Here is a 19773-nt window from a genome sequence, read left to right as displayed (position 1 = left end):
TGGGTTTGTTGTCATATGCTAAAAATAGACAGACTTCGAAAACGGGCTATATTTAGGAAGAAGCACAGGAAGTGCTTCATGATATCATATTAAATGAATGTTTGTTGTGTTCACAAAATATTTAATCGACCAGTTTAACATAATCAGACTAGTTTTCCAATATGCAATGCAAAATCAAATATAAAACATCATCATTAATCTGGGAACAAAGAAGAGCTTGTGACCCCATTACGGTTTATAAATATAGCCAGCAGCCATTTTGATGAAAAACATCCGATATATTATTCCGTAATGTAGCCTGTTTGTCGACCTCCCCTTGAACGTAAGGTTAGCAGTATATTATTATGAGCAAAAGTACAGACTTTCCGCAACTTTAACAATGTTTAATAAGCTTTGATTTTTCTATACGTGAGGCGTTACCTGGACTTATTTGATACAAGACATAACGAGATTGTTTATGTTTTCAAGGTCACTCTTTTGTAGTCTGTTTTTACAAAGTAAAGTATAGTCTATGTCTGTATTCTTAGAACTGTGGTATAATAGTGAATACAGATTCACAACTATAGCTGCATGTAGATTTTTCTTTCATGAAATGTTAGACTTGAAATACATTTTATAGATAATTAATGCATTATCATTTTTTGTTTATGTTGGTTATCTTAAAATCAGCACCATGAATTTTTATATTATTTAACATTTTAAATTTTTTTTGGATATCATCATACTCTCATTAATTACCTGCATGTCTTTAAATCATCAAGCAGATGAGAAAATATTACCCTAAGACAATGCATCAAACGAGTAATCTGAATATTTTTTATTATCCTAAGAGGGAGGAAATGTCGATCTAATTTTGGTTAGTTAATATTACTGTTTAAATTTATTTTTTAAATTTTCAATGGGTGGGGGGGGGGGTGGGGGTGGGGGGGGGGGGGGGGTCCAGACACACCCCAACTCCCTAAAGATCATGCAAGTCCTTAACATATATATTAAAGGAAACAAGCGGTTTAGAAAAGTCAGTATAAATAAATATACATATACTTAATATAACAAAAACTGGCCATAATTCTCAAAAGAAACAATTGTGTTCATGTTGTAGTAGATTATTGTAGTACTTGTGGATCCATGCATAGATAAATCGACCATCTTTGCTAGCCTTCAAAGCTTTCTGATCCTCCATGGTCTCCTCACACAAATAGAGTGGACCAAAAACCCTTGGCTTAGCGAAGATAATATATAAATGTACATAATGATATGTAGTTTAGCTGATGCTTTTAACCATGTCATTAAAGTGAAATTAAAAAAAAAATGTATGTATGGCATTGTTTTCAGTGTCAGAGGTTCTAACATCAAAGTAGAAAATCATTTGTTAATATTATGTGACTAAACTTTCAGACATAATAATGATCCAAAAAATTTTCAAAGATTTTATATTACTGTATTATGTATGATTTTTCATGAATTCAGAAAGATGGATTCGTCTCATCAGAGGTATCAACATGACTTGTCTATGGCAACAGACCTCAGTCTGTCATCAATGAACGAACAAGGGGACATAGCTCTATACCAGCAACCTCTAGACCTACAGGCCAACAACCAGGGCAACACAAGCATGCAACATGGCTACGTCAGCAACTACAGTATGCAGGCAACAGAGCAAACTTCTCCTAACAGAAATTACATGCCATCAGCATCCAACATTAATGATCAGTTTCACTCCAATACACATATATCACCATACAAGTCCAGTTATGTCAGTCCATCTAAAGTTTCTTATGATCTACTTTCAAATCAGTGTGGAAATGAAAGCACCGTTAAACAATATTCTTTAGTGAATATAGTACCTGATCAAGATGTGCCTCGCACTCCTGTTAGAAAATTCAACTTTGACCGGGCCTCGACTATGATTGTGAAACCTCCAAAGGGATACACAGGCAGAGGGAGTGAGTTGACTTCAGGGATCCCAGTCTTCAGAAACAATCCCCCTGAAACCACCCTTATAGCCGCACCAACTACTGGTACTTCAGATTCCACACCTGCGAAGAACCTTGATCCTCCTCCAGCCATGAAGACAACACCCTACAAGCCAAGACATAACATCAGTGAGAAAGTGATGAGGATGGAGAAAGACACCCCTCAGAGCTCATCTACTGAAGACAAGCTCGCCACGCAGGACTACACGGAGACTAATCTACCGCGAGAACTGATGAGCAAGATGTTTGGACTGCTGAAGCAAGGCATGTTTTGTGATGCTGTTCTTGTAGCTGGAGGGAAAGATATAAAGGTCAGTATTGATGACAGAGATTTGATGAGTGAAACCTTTCATAATTTATGTTTGATTGTATCTTAGTTTAGATGCAGACCTTAATATTAAATCTCAATTTTAAGAAACAATGTTGAGTTATAATGTAGTAAATATTTATTATGCGAGAGATACTATTGTATGTGAATTAATACGTAACATCATTTGAACAGGTTCACAAGCTTGTGTTGATGGCAGCCAGTCCTTTCTTGATGAACAAAATGGCCAACCCCAGTCCTGGTGAGTCCATTAGAGTGAGTCTGCCAGCTGGAATTCCTTTGGAAGTGGCCTCTCAGTTGATTCACTACCTGTATGATGGAAATGTCACCATCACTACAGAAAATGTTGGGAAATTTGCAAGAATAGCTAAATTGTTTCATTTGGAACACCTCCTTCAAATCTGTACACAATTTGTCCTTCATTATAAACTTGACAGCTCTTTACTGAATGTCATGAATGAAGACATCTCTATTGTGGTGAGTCCTATCTCACCCCATAAAACCACCGCATCTCCTGAAGGTGTGCAAAAGACCCCAACAAAGAAAGAGGATCGGAATGTAAACAAGCCATTAACCAGCAGTGGAAAGAAACCAATCAAGGAGGCAAATAAAACCTGCCCTATTCCTACCACAGTCAACCACATGTATGGGACACGCACTCAGTCTGGTTCTGTCCGAAAGAAAACTTTCAAAGATGATTCCGCCACTAATACATCGAAGAAAACCAGCCCTTCAAATAAAAAACTAGCTACTGGAGTTATCAAACCTGAACCTCTATCTGAAAAACGTGCAAACGTATCGCCTAAACAAAACAGCAATATCCCAACAGTAGTTGCACAATCCTCATATCTCAACCATCCTAGAAAAAGGAGGCTTTCAATGTTAGCCCAGGAGACTTTAGGCAACAGAGAGAAGGGAGAATTTGAGGAGGAGGATCTAGGTGGGGTGTCTGAAGAGGAGATGAATGATGACACAGACAGTGACTACACTCCTCCCTCCATTACCACACAATCAGGGATGCAGAGGGCAGTGTTTGAGGGTGCCAGGAAAGGGGGAAAAACCTTCAGGACATTAAAGAAATCATCAACTCTCAGCAGCATCAAGAAAGGGCTTAGCAAAAAGTATGTCTGATCATTTTCTTTTCAATTTAGTTCCATTTTCAATGGTTTTTTGTCACTAAAATTTTGTGAATATTAGTTTTTGATAAAAACTTGATTTATAAACAGTTGATATTTTTTTATATTGAAGGAGAGCACAATCCAACTCACCTTTACTGAAGTCAGAGACTACCAGACAACCCCCAAAGAAGAGAGCAAGAGAATTTGCAGAAAAAGAAGTAGAAGAAATGGCTTCTTACATCTTCAAGAATGACACAGCCACATTTACCAATATGAAACCTCTTCCAGGAAACAAGGGAAAGAAAAAGAAAAAGCAAGCTAAAAGTAGTTCTGCGGGATCCTCCAAACTAACCCCATATTCTGGGATAAGCCGATATGCCTCTGAACTGGAAGAAATGGCAAAGATAGTACCTGAAGACGAAAAGGTTTTCATCTGTAGTTTGTGTGGGAATGAATTTGTATTTCCTAAACGCTGCATCACCCATGTTATGAAAACTCACGAGATGAGTGTGGTGGATTCTATGAGTCATATTGAGATTGGTAAAAGAGAAGCAGCTCCAAAGTCCTGCGATATCTGTGGCTATGTTACCAAGGATGCGAATCATTATTATATGCATTATCATAAATACTTCCGACATGGTGTTCCTTTACCAAAAGGCTGGAAACCATATAAATGTGATATCTGTGGAAAAGAATGTTTTACAAAGTTCCAGTTAAAAGACCATAAACTTATTCATGTTGAACAGACTCCATTTGTGTGCGAGACCTGTGGCACAGGGTTCAAATCTAGAACATGTCTAAACAGCCATGTATATCATAAGCACAGCACAGTGCGCAAACATCCATGTACAGAGTGCACCAAAACTTTCAAAACACGCACCCAGTTGTTGGTCCACAAGCGAACTCACAGTGGAGAAAAGCCATTCCAGTGTCCAGAGTGTACATACAAAAGCACAACAAGGGGAAACATGAGAATCCATCTCACAAACAGGCATAAGCTCAGCTCTGATGAAATCAAGTACCTGATGGAAAGCATCAAGTACAATCCTTCTGTGCTGTGTATCGTGGAAGTCAATGAAGAATATGATGAGCCAAGTCCAAGTGTGCAGAAAGACTCAAAATCAGCAAAGTCAGGCCAGTCAAAAACCTCAACCAAAACACAAAATGTCATGCTGATGAACCAGAAGGGTGAGATTGATGTGGTAGACAGTCAGACATACAATGAATCTCTTGTCAATGGAGGAGCTGTTAAGCTTGCTTCACAGCTCCATGTCAAAGCCAGTGAATCAAGTACAGACCTTAATCCAATGCATTCAACCCTGAGCTCTCTGATTGAATCCACTGCTGCAAGTGCAGGAACCAGTTCATCTGCTGCTGATTTGCAGGATCCCCAACAGTACCTGTTACAGACCATCAACATTCCTATATCCCAGGAGGTTGCTCTAGGAGATGTAGACGCAGCTCAGCTGCTGTTGAATCATGTTAGTGGAGATCAGCTTCACCACACAGATCATCCTTACACTTTAGAAACACCAATCAACTTAGTGCAGGGAAATTCCCAAAACTTGAGTACCACAGAACAAGGCCAGAAAACTTACACAACAGAAGAAATCCAAGCTATGCTTGCAAATACAGGGAGACAGTATGCGCAGCATAGCAAGACTCAGAGTGAAACATTCATACAGATGGTACCTGCTGCCCAGCTTCAACATGTACAGCTACAGGATAGCTCACCTCAAAATAACCTGAATATCAGCCAGTCCTCTGCAGTCACCTCTCAAGAAGTCCCTTTACAAAACATGTCCCCCATTAAGAAACAGATACAATATCAGTACCAGATGAATGCAGATCCTGCTCACTCCATCCAGTTAGATAACCAGGATCACCCAAGCTCACTGGCAAGTCAATTGGCATCCTCCAACCATTCACAGCCGTCGGTGTCCCTCCTTCCTGTTAGCCTACAGGCCACCTTCACCCCTTCAGTCCAATATGTCACCATGACTAGGAGGAATGACTCTCAGACAACAGCATCTACTAGTGCAGGGCCAATAACATATTTTGTCAAAACTCAGAAACCTGGCACAGACACTCCCAAACTTGCCTCCATTTTACAAAACCAGAAAAAGCCAGACGAGGAGATCCTTCCCCCAACTCATACTCTATGGAATACACCAATCACTATACAAGACACTGTTGCGACTAGTGCCCCTGCTGGCCAGAGAAATCAAGGACGTCAAGCCTACAATAATAATTCCGTGCCATCTAATGGACGATTTGCTGCTAATGACATTGACAATTATTTTTCAACCTTCAAATCATGATATATTAATACATCAAATATATTATCAAATTTTAAAAAAAACAATATGAATTAATGTACGTTGTGCATATTTAGATGATTTTAATACCATTTTGTGTATATTTATTGATAGATGTTTATGAGTACATTTATGTTTACATTTGATGAATTAAAAAAAAATCATGAAGAATGAAATAAATACATAACAGCTAATGTTAAAATGACTATGTAGAGTTAGTATCAGTCAAAAGGCCTATGTTTTTTTAAGTGAAAAATATTTTGAAGGATTGTAGGGGAAGAAATCATTTCTTCTGAGTTTGAAAAATCCCGGTTCTAGAAACTAAATCCAATGTGAGACAGTTAATTGCATTGGATACAATGTTTACTTATAATCCAATGAAAATCGTTCTTTTGTAAAATTCCACATCCTGTTGCATTGTTTACAAGATGGAGTGAAAATAGGAATGATTTCATTGAATTGATATAAATACGATAAGAAAAGGTATTTGATAAATTTTAATCATCGTTTGGTGACTTTCAGCTAACCATTATTTCACAAGTTTGCGTTGCACGAAACAATTATGAAGACAATGATATGAATTTAGTCAGGGACGAATATTCTGTAACAATTCACGTGTCTCTGTTTTTAATAGTTTAACCATTGCAAAAAAGGTGATCTTTCAATGTGTTGAATTTTCTGAATGATAGAAATGAATAATTTTAGAGGTAAATAACTCACATAATTTGTGTATATAATGACATCATATGGAGAAACTCATTCGATTCGGATATCTGTACTGTATAAGAGTAAGATCCTGCGCATAATAATTGATGACTTATAGTGGACGTGCATTGCCAACAAAAGCCAAGTAATATGCACATCTCTATGTCCAATTGATCTGAAAAACATTAACCCCCTAGTGGATGTAGACTATGCCTGTATGTCCACTTCTCAAAAGAGAATATTGATTACGCACTTCACAAAATCAATCTATTTTAAGTGATGCTGTCCTCTTAGCTTTTTAGCTTATCAAACGTTGCCCAAGAGTATTATTAAAAATAAGACAAGGACATTTTAATGTCAGGAGAATTCAAATATCAATTCAATTGTCATTTCCACGATTACAGCCTATTGATAATATGATTGGAAATTCTATAAATGTGTACTTCATTCTTGTAGTTAGACTATTTGGGGGGGAAAAAGTACAATACATGCATGTTTATGCACAATATCCTGGACATGCAGTTTGTTATGCAAAAGTTAAATGCAAAACTTAATTAGTTACACTGTTGCTGCATGCATGATAATCAATTTTTTTTTCGCAAACATCCAGCTATATCAATTGATGGAATCGTTGAAATGGGTTTTTTGTTGTTGTTATTCTTTAGAGCTGCAAGACCAAATCTCTGACAGAATAATGGTGATAACATGAGATAGTTTGTAAACAAAACTATTGACCATGGATAGGTATGAAATTGTTAACAAGCTGGGGGCAGGAGGTTGTGGTGCAGTCTTCTTAGCCCGTAGCAACGAAACCAAAAAGTGAGTACCATTGTTTGTCCTGAACTCTAATTTTGCTATTATATGAATAGCAATTTATTTGGATTAGGTTATCAAACTTATTTTTGCCTTGTATATTTTTCACCCATTAGTTTTGTCCTGTCTTAAATTCGCTCAGACACCAGTTGTGCGAGAGATACTCTTTCTTGATAACACTTTTAGTAATTCCAAATTTGTATTGAATTTGCTCTCAGTCTTAAATTTAAATTTAAACTTGCCGACAACAAGGGCAAAAGGGGTGAAAATAGAAATCTCTTTACTCTTGGTTGTAAATTTGTTTTATGAATATAATTTGAATACCGGGTAAGATTTTCTCTCTTCTTTACAAGATATATTATCCTTGATATATTTTTTGTTCTACATGTTCAATAGTGTATTATGCAACAGAATAAAGTTTTTCCTTGCATTTTATCTTCAAAATATTTTGGTTTTATCCTGATTAAATCTGTTAATTGGCAGCATTAAATTTTCTTCTTTTTTTATTTGAAAAAATACCTGCAATCTGATTTACTCATTTCTTATTTTATATTCAAGTATTGCCTTATTAATGGCAAATATTTTCTTAGATAAATGGTTCCATATCGTAGATGTCTTGAGGGAAAAACATTCTGTGGTCATAACAGCCAGTAAAAAAAACTGTATACAATAGAATTGATTTTTGTTTGGAATTTATTCTAAATTTCATTATTTGTTAAAAAAATGTGAATAAACAAAAATGATACATGTACAGTACTGATCAGACCCAACCTAACAGAAAGTAAACCCCAACTAAACCCTGGGTTTACTTTCTGGGTTTACTCTGGGTTTACTAGAGAGGACCCAGAGTAAACCCCAAGTAAACCCAGAGTGGACACAGAGAGTAAACCCCGATCAGAAGTTTACCCTGAAAGCAGACACTACATGTGTATTCGGAATACATAAGGGGCAGGAATCACAGGCAGTAGGATGATAAGATAAAATACAGGTCTGCTTCACACTTCAGTGCGTATAGTTGACTCCAAAAGCAATTCTCGAGTAAACCCAAAGTAAACCCAAAGTAAACCTGAGTGGACCCAAATTTTCAAAAAGTAAACCCAAAGTAAACCCAAAAGTAAACCCCATGTTTAGTTGGGGTTTACTCTGGTGTTAGGTTGGGTCTGATCGGTACTGTACTTTCAGCATGAGAAATCTTATAAATTTTCCGATCATATAACAGATGTGAAAAATCATTAGACAGTTGTGTTTCTTGTCTAAAGCAGTCTCAATCTTAAATCATCCTTTATTTTTGGTAGGTATTGTGCACTAAAGAAGGTTGAATTAGATGAATCAAGGAAGAACAGAACAAGGGAAGCTGTGCAGAAAGAAGCTAGGTATTATAAAAACAACAAAAACAGTGCATCTGAAATTATACATTTGTTACTACCAGTACATTGTTGTACATGTACTGGTAACAGGACTGTGAACACACATTAATTTGTCCTTCAGTATAGGAAATCATAAACATTACTGTCATTATTTTTTATTAACAATAAAAAGATGATTATGTATATCAAGAGAGCCTCTGGGGAGGTATTATCTTGCATCCAAATGTATTGTGTTTAATAAATATTTATTAAAAAAGAACAATAAAAAGATAATAATAATCAATATATATGTATGTATAATTCCAAAATGAAAATTCAAATTATTATTATGATAAGATTTTTAGTGCGATAATATGATATGAAAGAGAATTTAGTTTTTAAATTTGATGCTTTTACAGAACTATGAGCATAATTTATATATTACTGGATATAAATACTAGTGCATGTACACGTTTGATTTATTTTCATATAGCAATAGTATAGGAATGATAGTGTCTTTTGATAGTGTTTACATTTTTTTTTCTTTCCCTTAGAATTTTGGAGAAGTTGAAGCACCCACACATTGTGTCATATCATGAATCATTTTTTGATGATGATGAATATTTTTTGTATATAGTGCAGGTATGTAGTATTTCGATATGTATGTACCTCAATATTTTGTCTTCTTTTCATATGCTTCAATAAATTTGATATAATTATGCTTAAAAAGAAGCGGGAAAAGAAAATTGGAAAGAGGCAACTACATGCTTTCTCTCTCTTTCTCTTTCTTTTTCTTTTTTTGTTATTAAAATCGAAGGAAAATGGCTTTTTTGCCTTAATAGGAATGAATGAAAAAGTGGTGAATTGAGTACATATATGATTATACATGTATAGTATAAATGTATCTCCTAATTCATGTTTAAGGATTTTTTTTTTTAGGATTTTTGTGATGGAGGTAATTTAGATGAAAAAATTACGGCAGCTGCAAATGTAAGTTTCTCTCTCAAGGCAATCTAAATACACTTGCATGAATTTTGCAATAAAATTAAGTTTCTTTTGTTTTGGAAATAAGTATGTTTAAAAGTAATGTTTTTATTTTCTAGAAAAAGAATCATTTTGAAGAAAAACAGATTATGAATGTAAGTATGCATATATGCAGATTTCCAAAAGTTATGATGAGTGTTTGCTAAACTGCTCACTATGAATTCTAATTTACAGTTAGAGTGATCTGCCCTTTAATGTAAAATAGAATAAAATATAATATACAGTGTATGGCATAGTTTGTAATCAATTAAGGAATTCTAAATATAATATTGGACCAATTTAAGATAGGTTTTTGTAGACATTGTAAATGTACAGAGATTTGTATTTTACACATTTGAGTTAGCAAAAGAGATTTCTGTTCACTTGAAAGCAATTCGTTGTGTTGACTATTTTTTCCTGTTGAAAAATGGCACATTTCCCATATTGAAAGAAACTAGATAAACTCAGTCTTAATGACTTAATGCAATGCATTTTTAAAGTCCAAAATGTTCTTTTATTTGTATATAGAGGGTTCTTAAGCTTCAAGAAACATATGACTATTAAACAACATTAATTGTTGTTCCATTATTTTTGTCTTGTAGTGGTTTGTGCAAATTTTAATGGCAGTCCAATACATACATTCCAACAAGATCCTACACAGGTAAATATTCACTAATAATATTCAGTTTTTAAAGCACTATATTCTACGAATTTAATTAATTTTTATTATTTTTTAACACAATATTCTTTTCACCTTTTATGTTCAATTAAAATTAATCAATTTTTTCAGAGATTTGAAAACAGAAAATGTGTTTCTCACAAAGAAAAACCTGGTTAAACTAGGTATGTTTCCATTTATTAAAAAAAAAAAAAAAAAAAGGGAGATGGGTATCATTTTTTATGTGAATTCCGTTGTCGTAAGTTTCATCCCAAAATATATACTAGTACATGTACTGAAAATTTTAATGAATATGCAAAGGTAATAATAGTTGCATGCAAATTTTATAGTAGTCACCAAGATTTTTTTTTTTTTACCTCTGTCAAGGATTTAATATCATTAAAGGGACTTGGACACGATTTGACTTAAAATCTTCAAATTTTATTTTTCAATTTTCAATGTTTATACTGATAAATATAGAAAGTTTTAATGCTTTGTCAAAATTTCAAAGTCAAATATCAAGTTATAAACAAGATACAGAGTTCATAATTCTTTGTTTTGTAAACAAAGCTCCAACATTGTCTTTTTTTACATATTTGTTGTATTGGTATTAGTTTCAATCAATTGTATCTTTCTTCTGTTGATAATAGTATTTATGAAGATACTGAGTTAGTTTAAATTGTTTTTTACTTGTCATTTTGTCTAAGAAATGTGAAATCTCTACATTACCTTTTTTGTAAACAACTATAGGACTCCAGCTTTTGTTACATAACAACCAATTCTTATCTCTGTATCTCGCTTCTAACTTGACTTTAACATTCAATATTTTGGTCAATCATTTAAAATGCACCAGTAAACCATCTTAGACATAAAAAATTAAACTAAATTTTGATCTTAAATTGTGTCCAAGTTCCTTTAAGGGATAATTTTTCATGATTTATATGCATTTCATGTGAGTTAAATACATGTACTGCAATGGCATTTAAAAAATGTGTACAGTAATGGTCTGTACATTATGTGTGTTAAACAAAATTACTTTTGCAGTATGCACATTGGGTTTCAGAAGAATCTCATTTTGATTGCATGCTTTTCAAGAGAATCAAATTCAATGAATAGAACTTTGAAATTTTCATTTTACATTTATATATATTCTATTTACATTTAGTTTGTGAATATGTATACTTCTCTCTCACATGATCAGGTGACTTTGGGATTTCCAAAGTCTTGGATAATACAATAGATGTAGCAAAGACAGTGGTAGGAACTCCATCATATCTCAGTCCAGAACTCTGCCAGGATATCCCTTACAGCTCCAAGTCTGATATCTGGGTAAGTACACATATCTTAGAGTCTGGTATCTGGTTAAGTCATCTCTTTGTCTAATATATGGGTAAGTCATCTCCAAGTCCGATATCTGAGAAAGTTATCTTACAGTCCAATATCTAGGTAGCATATATCACATACAAAGTCTAACATCACTGTAATGATGGTGTATAGTTCATTATCCTGGTTGTTAATTTCTGTATCTGGGGCTGGCAAGATTTTCTTCAGCAGTATAACTGTACTGTATCAGTTTATCTTAAATGTTCTCAATGCTTGATATCTGTATAGATCTAGTCTGAAGGTATAATATCTTTGTAGATGAAAATTGTGTATTGAATTTAAAAGTTTAAAAAAAATCATCAAATATCTAGGATACACTTCCAATTACTGTTTTTACAAGGTATCATCACTATGTAGCACACATTCAACAAGTAAAAATAAGGTCATGCATACTCAAAGATACAACCATATACTAATACAGGAACACAATATCCAATGTCTTATATACCAGTATGTCTATGATATTTGCAAAACTTTACATATTCTGTTCAATGAATATTTGAAACACTTTTATAACTGAGAGGCTTTATTCTGTGATATCAACTACTGTGAACATTGTTGAAAGATGTTTCTTATAAATTTGCATAAAACAAGTTTATTAATAAACTACACATAGAATAGGACAACCAAGATTATCTGAGTTGTACAAGATTTAGTGGTAGATCTTGTTGCAAAACACTTTTTAATTTTCAATTTCATCATAATTAAAATTTGAGGATTATTTTTCAACATGCATGTGATTCTCTCTGTACATGCATCGGTACTGACATTCCCACAATAACACTCAATTGTATTGTATGCAGGCACTGGGTTGTGTTTTATATGAGATGTGTGCTCTACAACCCCCATTTGATGGGCAGAATCTGGTCAGCCTGCTGTTCAAAATCATCAAAGCAGAATATCAGGTCAGTACAAGACTTTACATTAAAAGATAAAAACCATCGGGAGAACTAGAAAACTAATTGGGGTTTATATGAAATTCAACTTGTCTGTAAAAAACACACTTTGCAATCTTTAGTCGCATCCATTTACATCTACAACTTTATACTACATGTATTAATAATTTGATCAGTCAATTGGTAATGCTTTTCCATATTCTTGTGCTTACTTGATCAGTAGAAGTCAGGACCTGGATACAAATATTTTATTATGTTCACACAAATATGAATTGAAAATCTTTACCATAATCTACTCCTTCAATAAAAAAAAAATGAAAAGAAATCTCTGTTATATATGAATGATCATTAGTCATATGCTTAATAATGGCCTGACTGAAGCTAAATTTCATCATTTTCATCCTGCACTAAAATTGATTTACTTAATCATCCATATCAAAAAATTTATACGGATCTGATAATATTTCATGATTTGTTTACATTTGATTTTTTGTGAAGGTTTCAGTTACTTGTAGAATTATTATAAAAATAGGGGTTTGAAACAAAATTAAAAAAATGGCACATATTGCTTTAACTTTTATCCAAGATTCATTAATTTTCATTTTGTAAATAATATTGCATGACATATACCTGGATGAGTTCTCTACTACTCTCTAGCCTATTCCGTCCCATTACTCTGATTCTCTGCATGAGCTTGTCACAGCCATTCTCCAGAAGACACCAGAGGACAGACCAAGGTCAGCTCACCTCTCTACTGTGTTGCATTGATGATTAATCTTTTCACTACTTTTATACAACTATTTTAAAAGGAGTGTCGCTCTCTTAAAGGATAATTCTTTTATCACTGTCATTAAAGAAATTGTATAAAAAATTTCAGCCCTTCTGTAAAATAAGAGCTTGCATGTATGAATTCAACAGAAATTACATGCTGGTTTATATCGTTAAAATTTAACGTATGGGAGATATATTCTGTTGCTTCATATAAAATGATTTATTGTAAACTTTGACAAAAAGAAACACAAAAAAAGAATTGTGATTTTACCTTCTTCATCAGAAACAGCAACTTTAGTCAATGCCAATCCATTATAACCTTTGAACTCATCCCCTTTTATTACATGAACAACATATATCAGTAATTTATCTTCAGGCCTATAGATTTTAATTTTTTACAGCGCCAGTGCCATTCTCAACATGCCCTATGTTAAGCAACATCTGGCGGACTTTATCCAGGAGAAAGAAAATTTACTTCAGTTAAAAACCAACAAGGAAAATTCCAGATCTTCCCCATACCTCAGTGTCTCGGATCAGTCCAGGAGTAAGGGAAATAGGTATGGAGTTTCCAAGGTTAAATGTGCATGAGCATGTATTAGGACATGCATTGGATGTGTGCTTTAATTTCTAAAGACATCATTCATCGTAAAAAATGTATTTACATGTACATGTATAAGCAATGTCTATTGATTTTCCTAAAAAAATTATACAAATAAGTAGGAAATTATGTTTTGTTTTACCGACAGTGCCAACAGTTCTGTGTCTGCGAGTCCAGCCATAAACAGAAAGCAGGGGTCTCCAGAGAAAGCCGTGAAACATGCACACCAAAAGGACAGTGGTCTAGGTAAATAACTTTATAATGTTGAATCGTTACAATTCATGGTGGCTCAAATTTTTTCTTCAGTTTCCTCAGTATCCCCTACTCACAAGTTGGCAATCCCATTGAACTATTTTAAAACACATTCTGATAAGATACCACGAGTTTCACTTCCCCATGAACCTTAAGAATAATGACAATCCACATAATTGAGACCCATGAATTGAAATGATTTCACAGTATTTTTTTTAGTTTCAAAATAAGCAGGGTGATAAAATGTTAATTTATCAAATGCAGATCGACCAATTTATCATTTTAACATTTTTTAAAGTAAAAGCTTAATTGGTATTTATAATTATACCCCCGCTCCAAAGGAGAGGGGGTATACTGTTTTACCCTTGTGTGTCTGTCTGTCTGTCCGTGCGTAACAAAAATTTCTGTCGCATTTATCTCAGCAACTTCCTGTTAAATGAGTACTTTGTTTATTTTTAGCAAAAATTTTCAAACAAATTTTTGTCAAAGATTTCTCAGCAACTGTTTATCGCAGATGCTTGAAATTTTTACACAGTGTTTGTTAAGGCATGCCATATCGTGGGATATATTTTTGTACCAATCAGACGTCAACTTCCTGTTAAATGAAGACTTAGCTTATTTTTTAACCAAAATTTTCAAACAAATTTTTTGTCAAAGATTTCTCAGCAACTATTTATTGCATATGCTTGAAATTTTTACACAATATTTGTATAGGCATGCCATATTGTGGGATATATTTTTGTACCAATCGGACGTCAACTTCCTGTTAAATGACGACTTTGTTTATTTTTAGCAAAAATTTTCAAACAAATTTTTGTCAAAGAATTCTCAGCAAATGTTTATCGCAGATGCCTGAAATTTGTACACATTATTTGTATAGGCATGCCATATCGTGGGATATATTTCTGTACCAATCGGACGTCAACTTCCTGTTAAATGAGTACTTTGTTTATTTTTAGCAAAAATTTTCAAACAAATTTTTGTCAAAGATTTCTCAGCAACTGTTTATCGCATATGCTTGAAATTTTTACACAGTGTTTGTTAAGGCATGCCATATTGTGGGATATATTTTTGTACCAATCAGACGTCAACTTCCTGTTAAATGATGACTTTGCTTATTTTTTAACCAAAATTTTCAAACAAATTTTTGTCAAAGATTTCTCAGCAACTATTTATCGCAGATGCTAGAAATTTTTACACAATATTTGTATAGGCATGCCATATCGTGGGATATATTTTTGTACCAATCGGACGTCAACTTCCTGTTAAATGATGACTTTGTTTATTTTTAGCCAAAATTTTCAAACAAATTTTCGTCAAAGATTTCTCAGCAGCTATTTATCGCAGGTGCTTGAAATTTTTACACAGTGTTTGTTAAGGCATGCCATTTTGTGGGATATATTTTTGTACCAATCAGATGTCAACTTCCTGTTAAATGAGTACTTTGTTTTAACTTTATTTTAGCCAAAATTTTCAAACAAATTTTTGTCAAAGATTTCTCAGCAGCTATTTATCGCAGATGCTTGAAATTTTAACACATTATTTGTTTAGGCATGCCATATTGTGGGATATATTTCTGTACCAATCGGATGCCAGCTTTCTGTTAAATGTCGACTTTGCTTATTTTGCATATTCACATCAGAGCGGGGGTAGCACTAGTGAGCATTGGCTCACAGATATCTTGTTTATTGCAGTTATGAATGATTCAAATGGGGAAGGAAAGGCTGAATATTCTGATGACTTTGATTCCTCAGATGATGATGGTAAGATTGAATGGATCAATTACTTACATGTACCTTATACAACATCACTTGTAGAGAGCGAGAGTTAAATAGCTTGAAACTGAAGCTATGATGGACTGCGTACATTTATTGCATAGATACAAAAAGCTGAAAAGTTCAAGGAGGCCAATTTGCATGGATCATCTATTACGTTATGATACTTGCAAACATTTTTTCTTGCTAACACAGTACCTTATCAAATAAATCCAATAGATACAGAGTTTTACAAGAGTATAAACTTAGTTGTGCAGTTTATGCTTTATAATTACCAGTACAAAGTTGTTTTGGAAAGAAAGCGAAACTGTATTGTAGTAACACAGTGACTATGAGGTTAGATTTTGTCGCTATCAAATTAATTTCTTATAATACATGTATGAACAGATCAGCATAAGATGTAATAGAAAATATACTATAGTTTGTCGCATTTAATGGTATTCTGTTCCCAACATGCAGAGATTCCTGACAATTGTGAGAAGGCAGCAGACAGCTCGGATGCAGAGTATGATGATGACTTTGAGGAGTATGACTCCAGTGAAGTGAGTAAAGGAACTTTGTACTTATTCTATTTTTAAAAAAAAATTTGAAATACAATATCTTTATCTATATTATTGAATTCACTTTAATTTTTATGCAAATGAAATATTGAAAAGTTTCTTTACAGTGAAATTTGGTTTAGAAGTTCAAAAAGATATTGAATTTGACATTTGTTGGCAAGATTTCATTTTTATTTTGCAGGATCTAGATGATATTGTCAATCAAGCACGTGAAGCTCAAGAACTAGAACCAGTGGATGTATTCTTTGCTGATGACAAAATCTTACAGAAGCAGTTTCGTCAAACAGCCATCTTTAACAGGTACTTGTATAACTTTTTTTATGATCTGCATCTAATTAGTGTGTACAAATGTATTAGAATTAGAGAAATACATCTACTTTGTACTTACTTCATATATATTTTACTCTGTAGTATTATTTCAAACACATCATTCCATACTGTTTGTAGCTATGCTGATCTCCCCAGATATAGTTGTTAGTCACTGTTTTTAAAATGCTGTACCATTATTGACAAGAACATTGCTGTTTACTCTTCAGACAATGTGTGGAAAATTTCGGTGCTAAGAATTTGAAAGAAGTTGACAGGATGATACAGAATGGGACCATCACCGAAGATGATTTAAAGTAAGCCTTTCCCTTTCCTTCCAACAAAACAAAAACATAATGTCCTTCACAGAAATACATGTACGTATGATTTGTGCCTGAGTTAAACGTGTACACTTTCTCTTTCAGACTCCATGTTCGTCACTCTATTGGAGAGGAGGCTGCAGAGATCTGCCATTTTGACATAGATGAACTTCCCAATGGATGAGGAGTGGCTGTATATAGATTCTAAATATATCTATATATGTTGCTGTGTACTTAGGTCTACTGCAAACTGTGATACGTCCAGTCCCCCAGATAACCACTGTTTGCTTTTGCAGTGAGGGATGGAAATAATCCTGTAAATATGTAAAATACATGTATATGTATATGAAAAATAATACATGCCATTCAAAAGCTGTGTTTTTTAGAGATGCTTTTAAAGTGAATAATTTTGTTTTACTGTGGTATATTAAAGGACAATTTTTCCAAAATGAGCAGTTGGTTTTTTTGGTCAGATATAAAAAGTGTCAAATTTGACCTGAGATCAGTTTGTCTGTTGGTTATAAAATATTTGAAGTGCTGTATATTTAATTGCTTTGTAGAAAATCATAAAACACCATTAAGTACATATTTAGAGATATTCATAAGATTTTTTGTTGTGGATTTGTTGTCTATGAAAAAAGTTTAATAATATATTTTTATGCTTTGTATATTTTTAATGTTTATATATCAACCATTAAATGTTATGATAAAATATGGTTTTGATTTATGATATTTCTTATTTAGCACACATTGTTGTTGTAATCTGTTCTCATTGAATTGCAATGGGAATTTATATATAATCAAGTATCAAGTTCTTTATTCCAAGAGACAAATGTCTCATAGGTTATACATATTAAATAAACAGTAAGAAAAATAAAGTGTACATAATCAATTTGGATAATTCACATGGAGAGTTCGTTGCTTGTTTGCATAATATAGATATTTACCTAAATTACACAGTTCTTTAGTATTAGAGGTAGATAATAACTGTATAACTTTATAGACACTTGGTTTTCGGGAGTAGTATTTTTTAATATACTCATCTCTTAAACTACAAAGTGATGGACAAATAAGTAAAAAATGGAACTCATCTTCAATTACATTTAAGTTGCAAGATTCACATTTTCGACAATCACGTGTTAAATTTTCATACCTCCCTGTTTCAATCTTTAAGTCATGTGAGGACAACCGTAAGCGTGTAATTAATTTACGATATTTTACATGAATTGGTTTCTTTAGGTAAACTTGTAAACAAAAATGATCAACAACATGTTTATATAATATACATTTTGATGCATTGCTTATATCGTTAACAACTTTTTGTTTAAAGACATCACACATTCTATTAAATATAATATCTAAAATAACAGACTCTTTCATAGTACTTTGATATAAATCGGCTAAGCCTAAGATGGACAATTCTTTCCTAATATTTGAAATCCATATGTCATTATTTTTCACCATGTCTTCGTAGCATGCTTTTAAAATACAGTTTTTACTGTTTCTTAATTTAAACCAGTATTTAAAAATTTTTTGTTTCCTGAAAATCTCTAATGGAAATCTACCTACTTCATAATAAACTGCACTGTTGCAAGTATTTTTTCTGACAACCAAAACCTTCTTACAAAAATTTATATGGACTTTTTCTACATCTTGACCTTTATGGAATCCCCAAATTTCAGCACCATAACTAAGTACACTTTTTACATAAGTATCAAAAACATTCAATTGAGTTTCAACATTAAAATTCAAATCTTTCATTTTACTAGATATGCTGAACATTGCTTTATTTCCCTGTGCTGCACAGTGCTTTTGTGTAGATAAAAATTTACCATTGTAGTTAAACAACATACCAAGATACTGTGAAATCATTAGATTTCGTGGTGGCTCATTTTTCGTGGAATTCGTGGGTACCTCTCATCCACGAAATAACATCCTTCACGAATTGATGAATTAGGGTAATAAAGTCATATTCCCTTTTGTAGATATATATGAATACACGAAATTACGTCCCCACGAACCTGTAAAATTTAAGTCATCCACGAAAATTGGCCCCCACGAAATTTAATGATTCCACAGTAGTTAAATTGATTCACTACTTCTACGTATTTGCTATTGTATTCCCATTTTTCATTGTCTTTAACACATTTTCCGTTTCTAAAAATTACAATTTTGGTTTTTTGTACATTAACAGATAAGTTCCATTCATCAGTATATCTGTGCAATGTGTTCAGCATATCCTGTAAACCCTCGGGCGATTCTGCCAAAAGGACAGTATCATCAGCATACATAATTAAAAACATATTAATCATTTGTAATTCAATTGATGTACAATTACTATTTATAAAATATCTTTCAAAATCATTAAGGTACATTGAAAATAATAATGGAGACAATATTTCACCTTGTAGAACTCCAGCTGAGATTCTAAATGTTTCTGTAAATGTACCTTCATGTTTAACACATGCTCTTACATTCTTATATAGAGACTTAATAATACGTAACAATTTTCCTCCAAAACCCTCCATTTGCAATTTATACCATAGTTTTGATCTATCAATTAAGTCAAAGGCCTTTGTATAATCCACAAAACAACAGTACAATCTTTTTTTGTTTTTTAAAGTTCTACT

At 33.1% G+C, this 19773-nt stretch overlaps 2 protein-coding genes across 3 annotated transcripts; both read left to right on the top strand.

The window, feature by feature from the left end:
* Nucleotides 1-87: 87 nt before the first annotated feature.
* LOC105330362 (uncharacterized) lies at nucleotides 88-6005 on the top strand. Its single transcript, XM_011431997.4, has 4 exons — nucleotides 88-327; nucleotides 1468-2284; nucleotides 2476-3422; nucleotides 3550-6005. Exons 2-4 carry the CDS (start codon nucleotides 1472-1474, stop codon nucleotides 5738-5740), a joined length of 3951 nt encoding a protein of 1316 aa, XP_011430299.3. The 5' UTR covers nucleotides 88-327; nucleotides 1468-1471; the 3' UTR covers nucleotides 5741-6005.
* Nucleotides 6006-6105: 100 nt separating this feature from the next.
* LOC105330364 (uncharacterized) lies at nucleotides 6106-17854 on the top strand. Of its 2 annotated transcripts, none has more exons than XM_011432002.4 (18): nucleotides 6106-6220; nucleotides 7108-7261; nucleotides 8551-8628; nucleotides 9156-9243; nucleotides 9541-9591; nucleotides 9705-9740; nucleotides 10227-10285; nucleotides 10415-10467; nucleotides 11484-11611; nucleotides 12469-12570; nucleotides 13219-13298; nucleotides 13734-13889; nucleotides 14079-14176; nucleotides 15877-15945; nucleotides 16417-16499; nucleotides 16699-16817; nucleotides 17054-17140; nucleotides 17249-17854. In XM_011432002.4, exons 2-18 carry the CDS (start codon nucleotides 7179-7181, stop codon nucleotides 17325-17327), a joined length of 1449 nt encoding a protein of 482 aa, XP_011430304.2. In that variant the 5' UTR covers nucleotides 6106-6220; nucleotides 7108-7178; the 3' UTR covers nucleotides 17328-17854. The 2 variants fall into 2 exon arrangements, with proteins under 2 accessions (XP_011430304.2, XP_065941143.1); XM_066085071.1 differs by lacking the exon at nucleotides 6106-6220 and adding an exon at nucleotides 6367-6390.
* Nucleotides 17855-19773: the final 1919 nt, after the last annotated feature.

This window comes from Magallana gigas, chromosome 5 (assembly GCF_963853765.1).
Source record: "Magallana gigas chromosome 5, xbMagGiga1.1, whole genome shotgun sequence".
Classification (NCBI taxonomy): Eukaryota; Metazoa; Mollusca; class Bivalvia; order Ostreida; family Ostreidae; genus Magallana; species Magallana gigas.
The sequence above is the reverse complement of the archived record's forward strand: the minus strand, read 5'-3'. Positions and strand labels throughout refer to the sequence as shown.

Bases quoted from the DNA above. Each gene is read 5' to 3' on its own strand.
- LOC105330362 (XM_011431997.4), top strand. From the start codon at position 1,472: ATGGATTCGTCTCATCAGAGGTATCAACATGACTTGTCTATGGCAACA. The intron at 2,285-2,475 runs GTCAGTATTGAT...TCATTTGAACAG, and splicing joins CTGGAGGGAAAGATATAAAG to GTTCACAAGCTTGTGTTGAT. The intron at 3,423-3,549 runs GTATGTCTGATC...TTTATATTGAAG, and splicing joins AAGAAAGGGCTTAGCAAAAA to GAGAGCACAATCCAACTCAC.
- LOC105330364 (XM_011432002.4), top strand. From the start codon at position 7,179: ATGGATAGGTATGAAATTGTTAACAAGCTGGGGGCAGGAGGTTGTGGT. The intron at 9,741-10,226 runs GTAAGTATGCAT...TTTGTCTTGTAG, and splicing joins AAGAAAAACAGATTATGAAT to TGGTTTGTGCAAATTTTAAT. The intron at 14,177-15,876 runs GTAAATAACTTT...TGTTTATTGCAG, and splicing joins CCAAAAGGACAGTGGTCTAG to TTATGAATGATTCAAATGGG.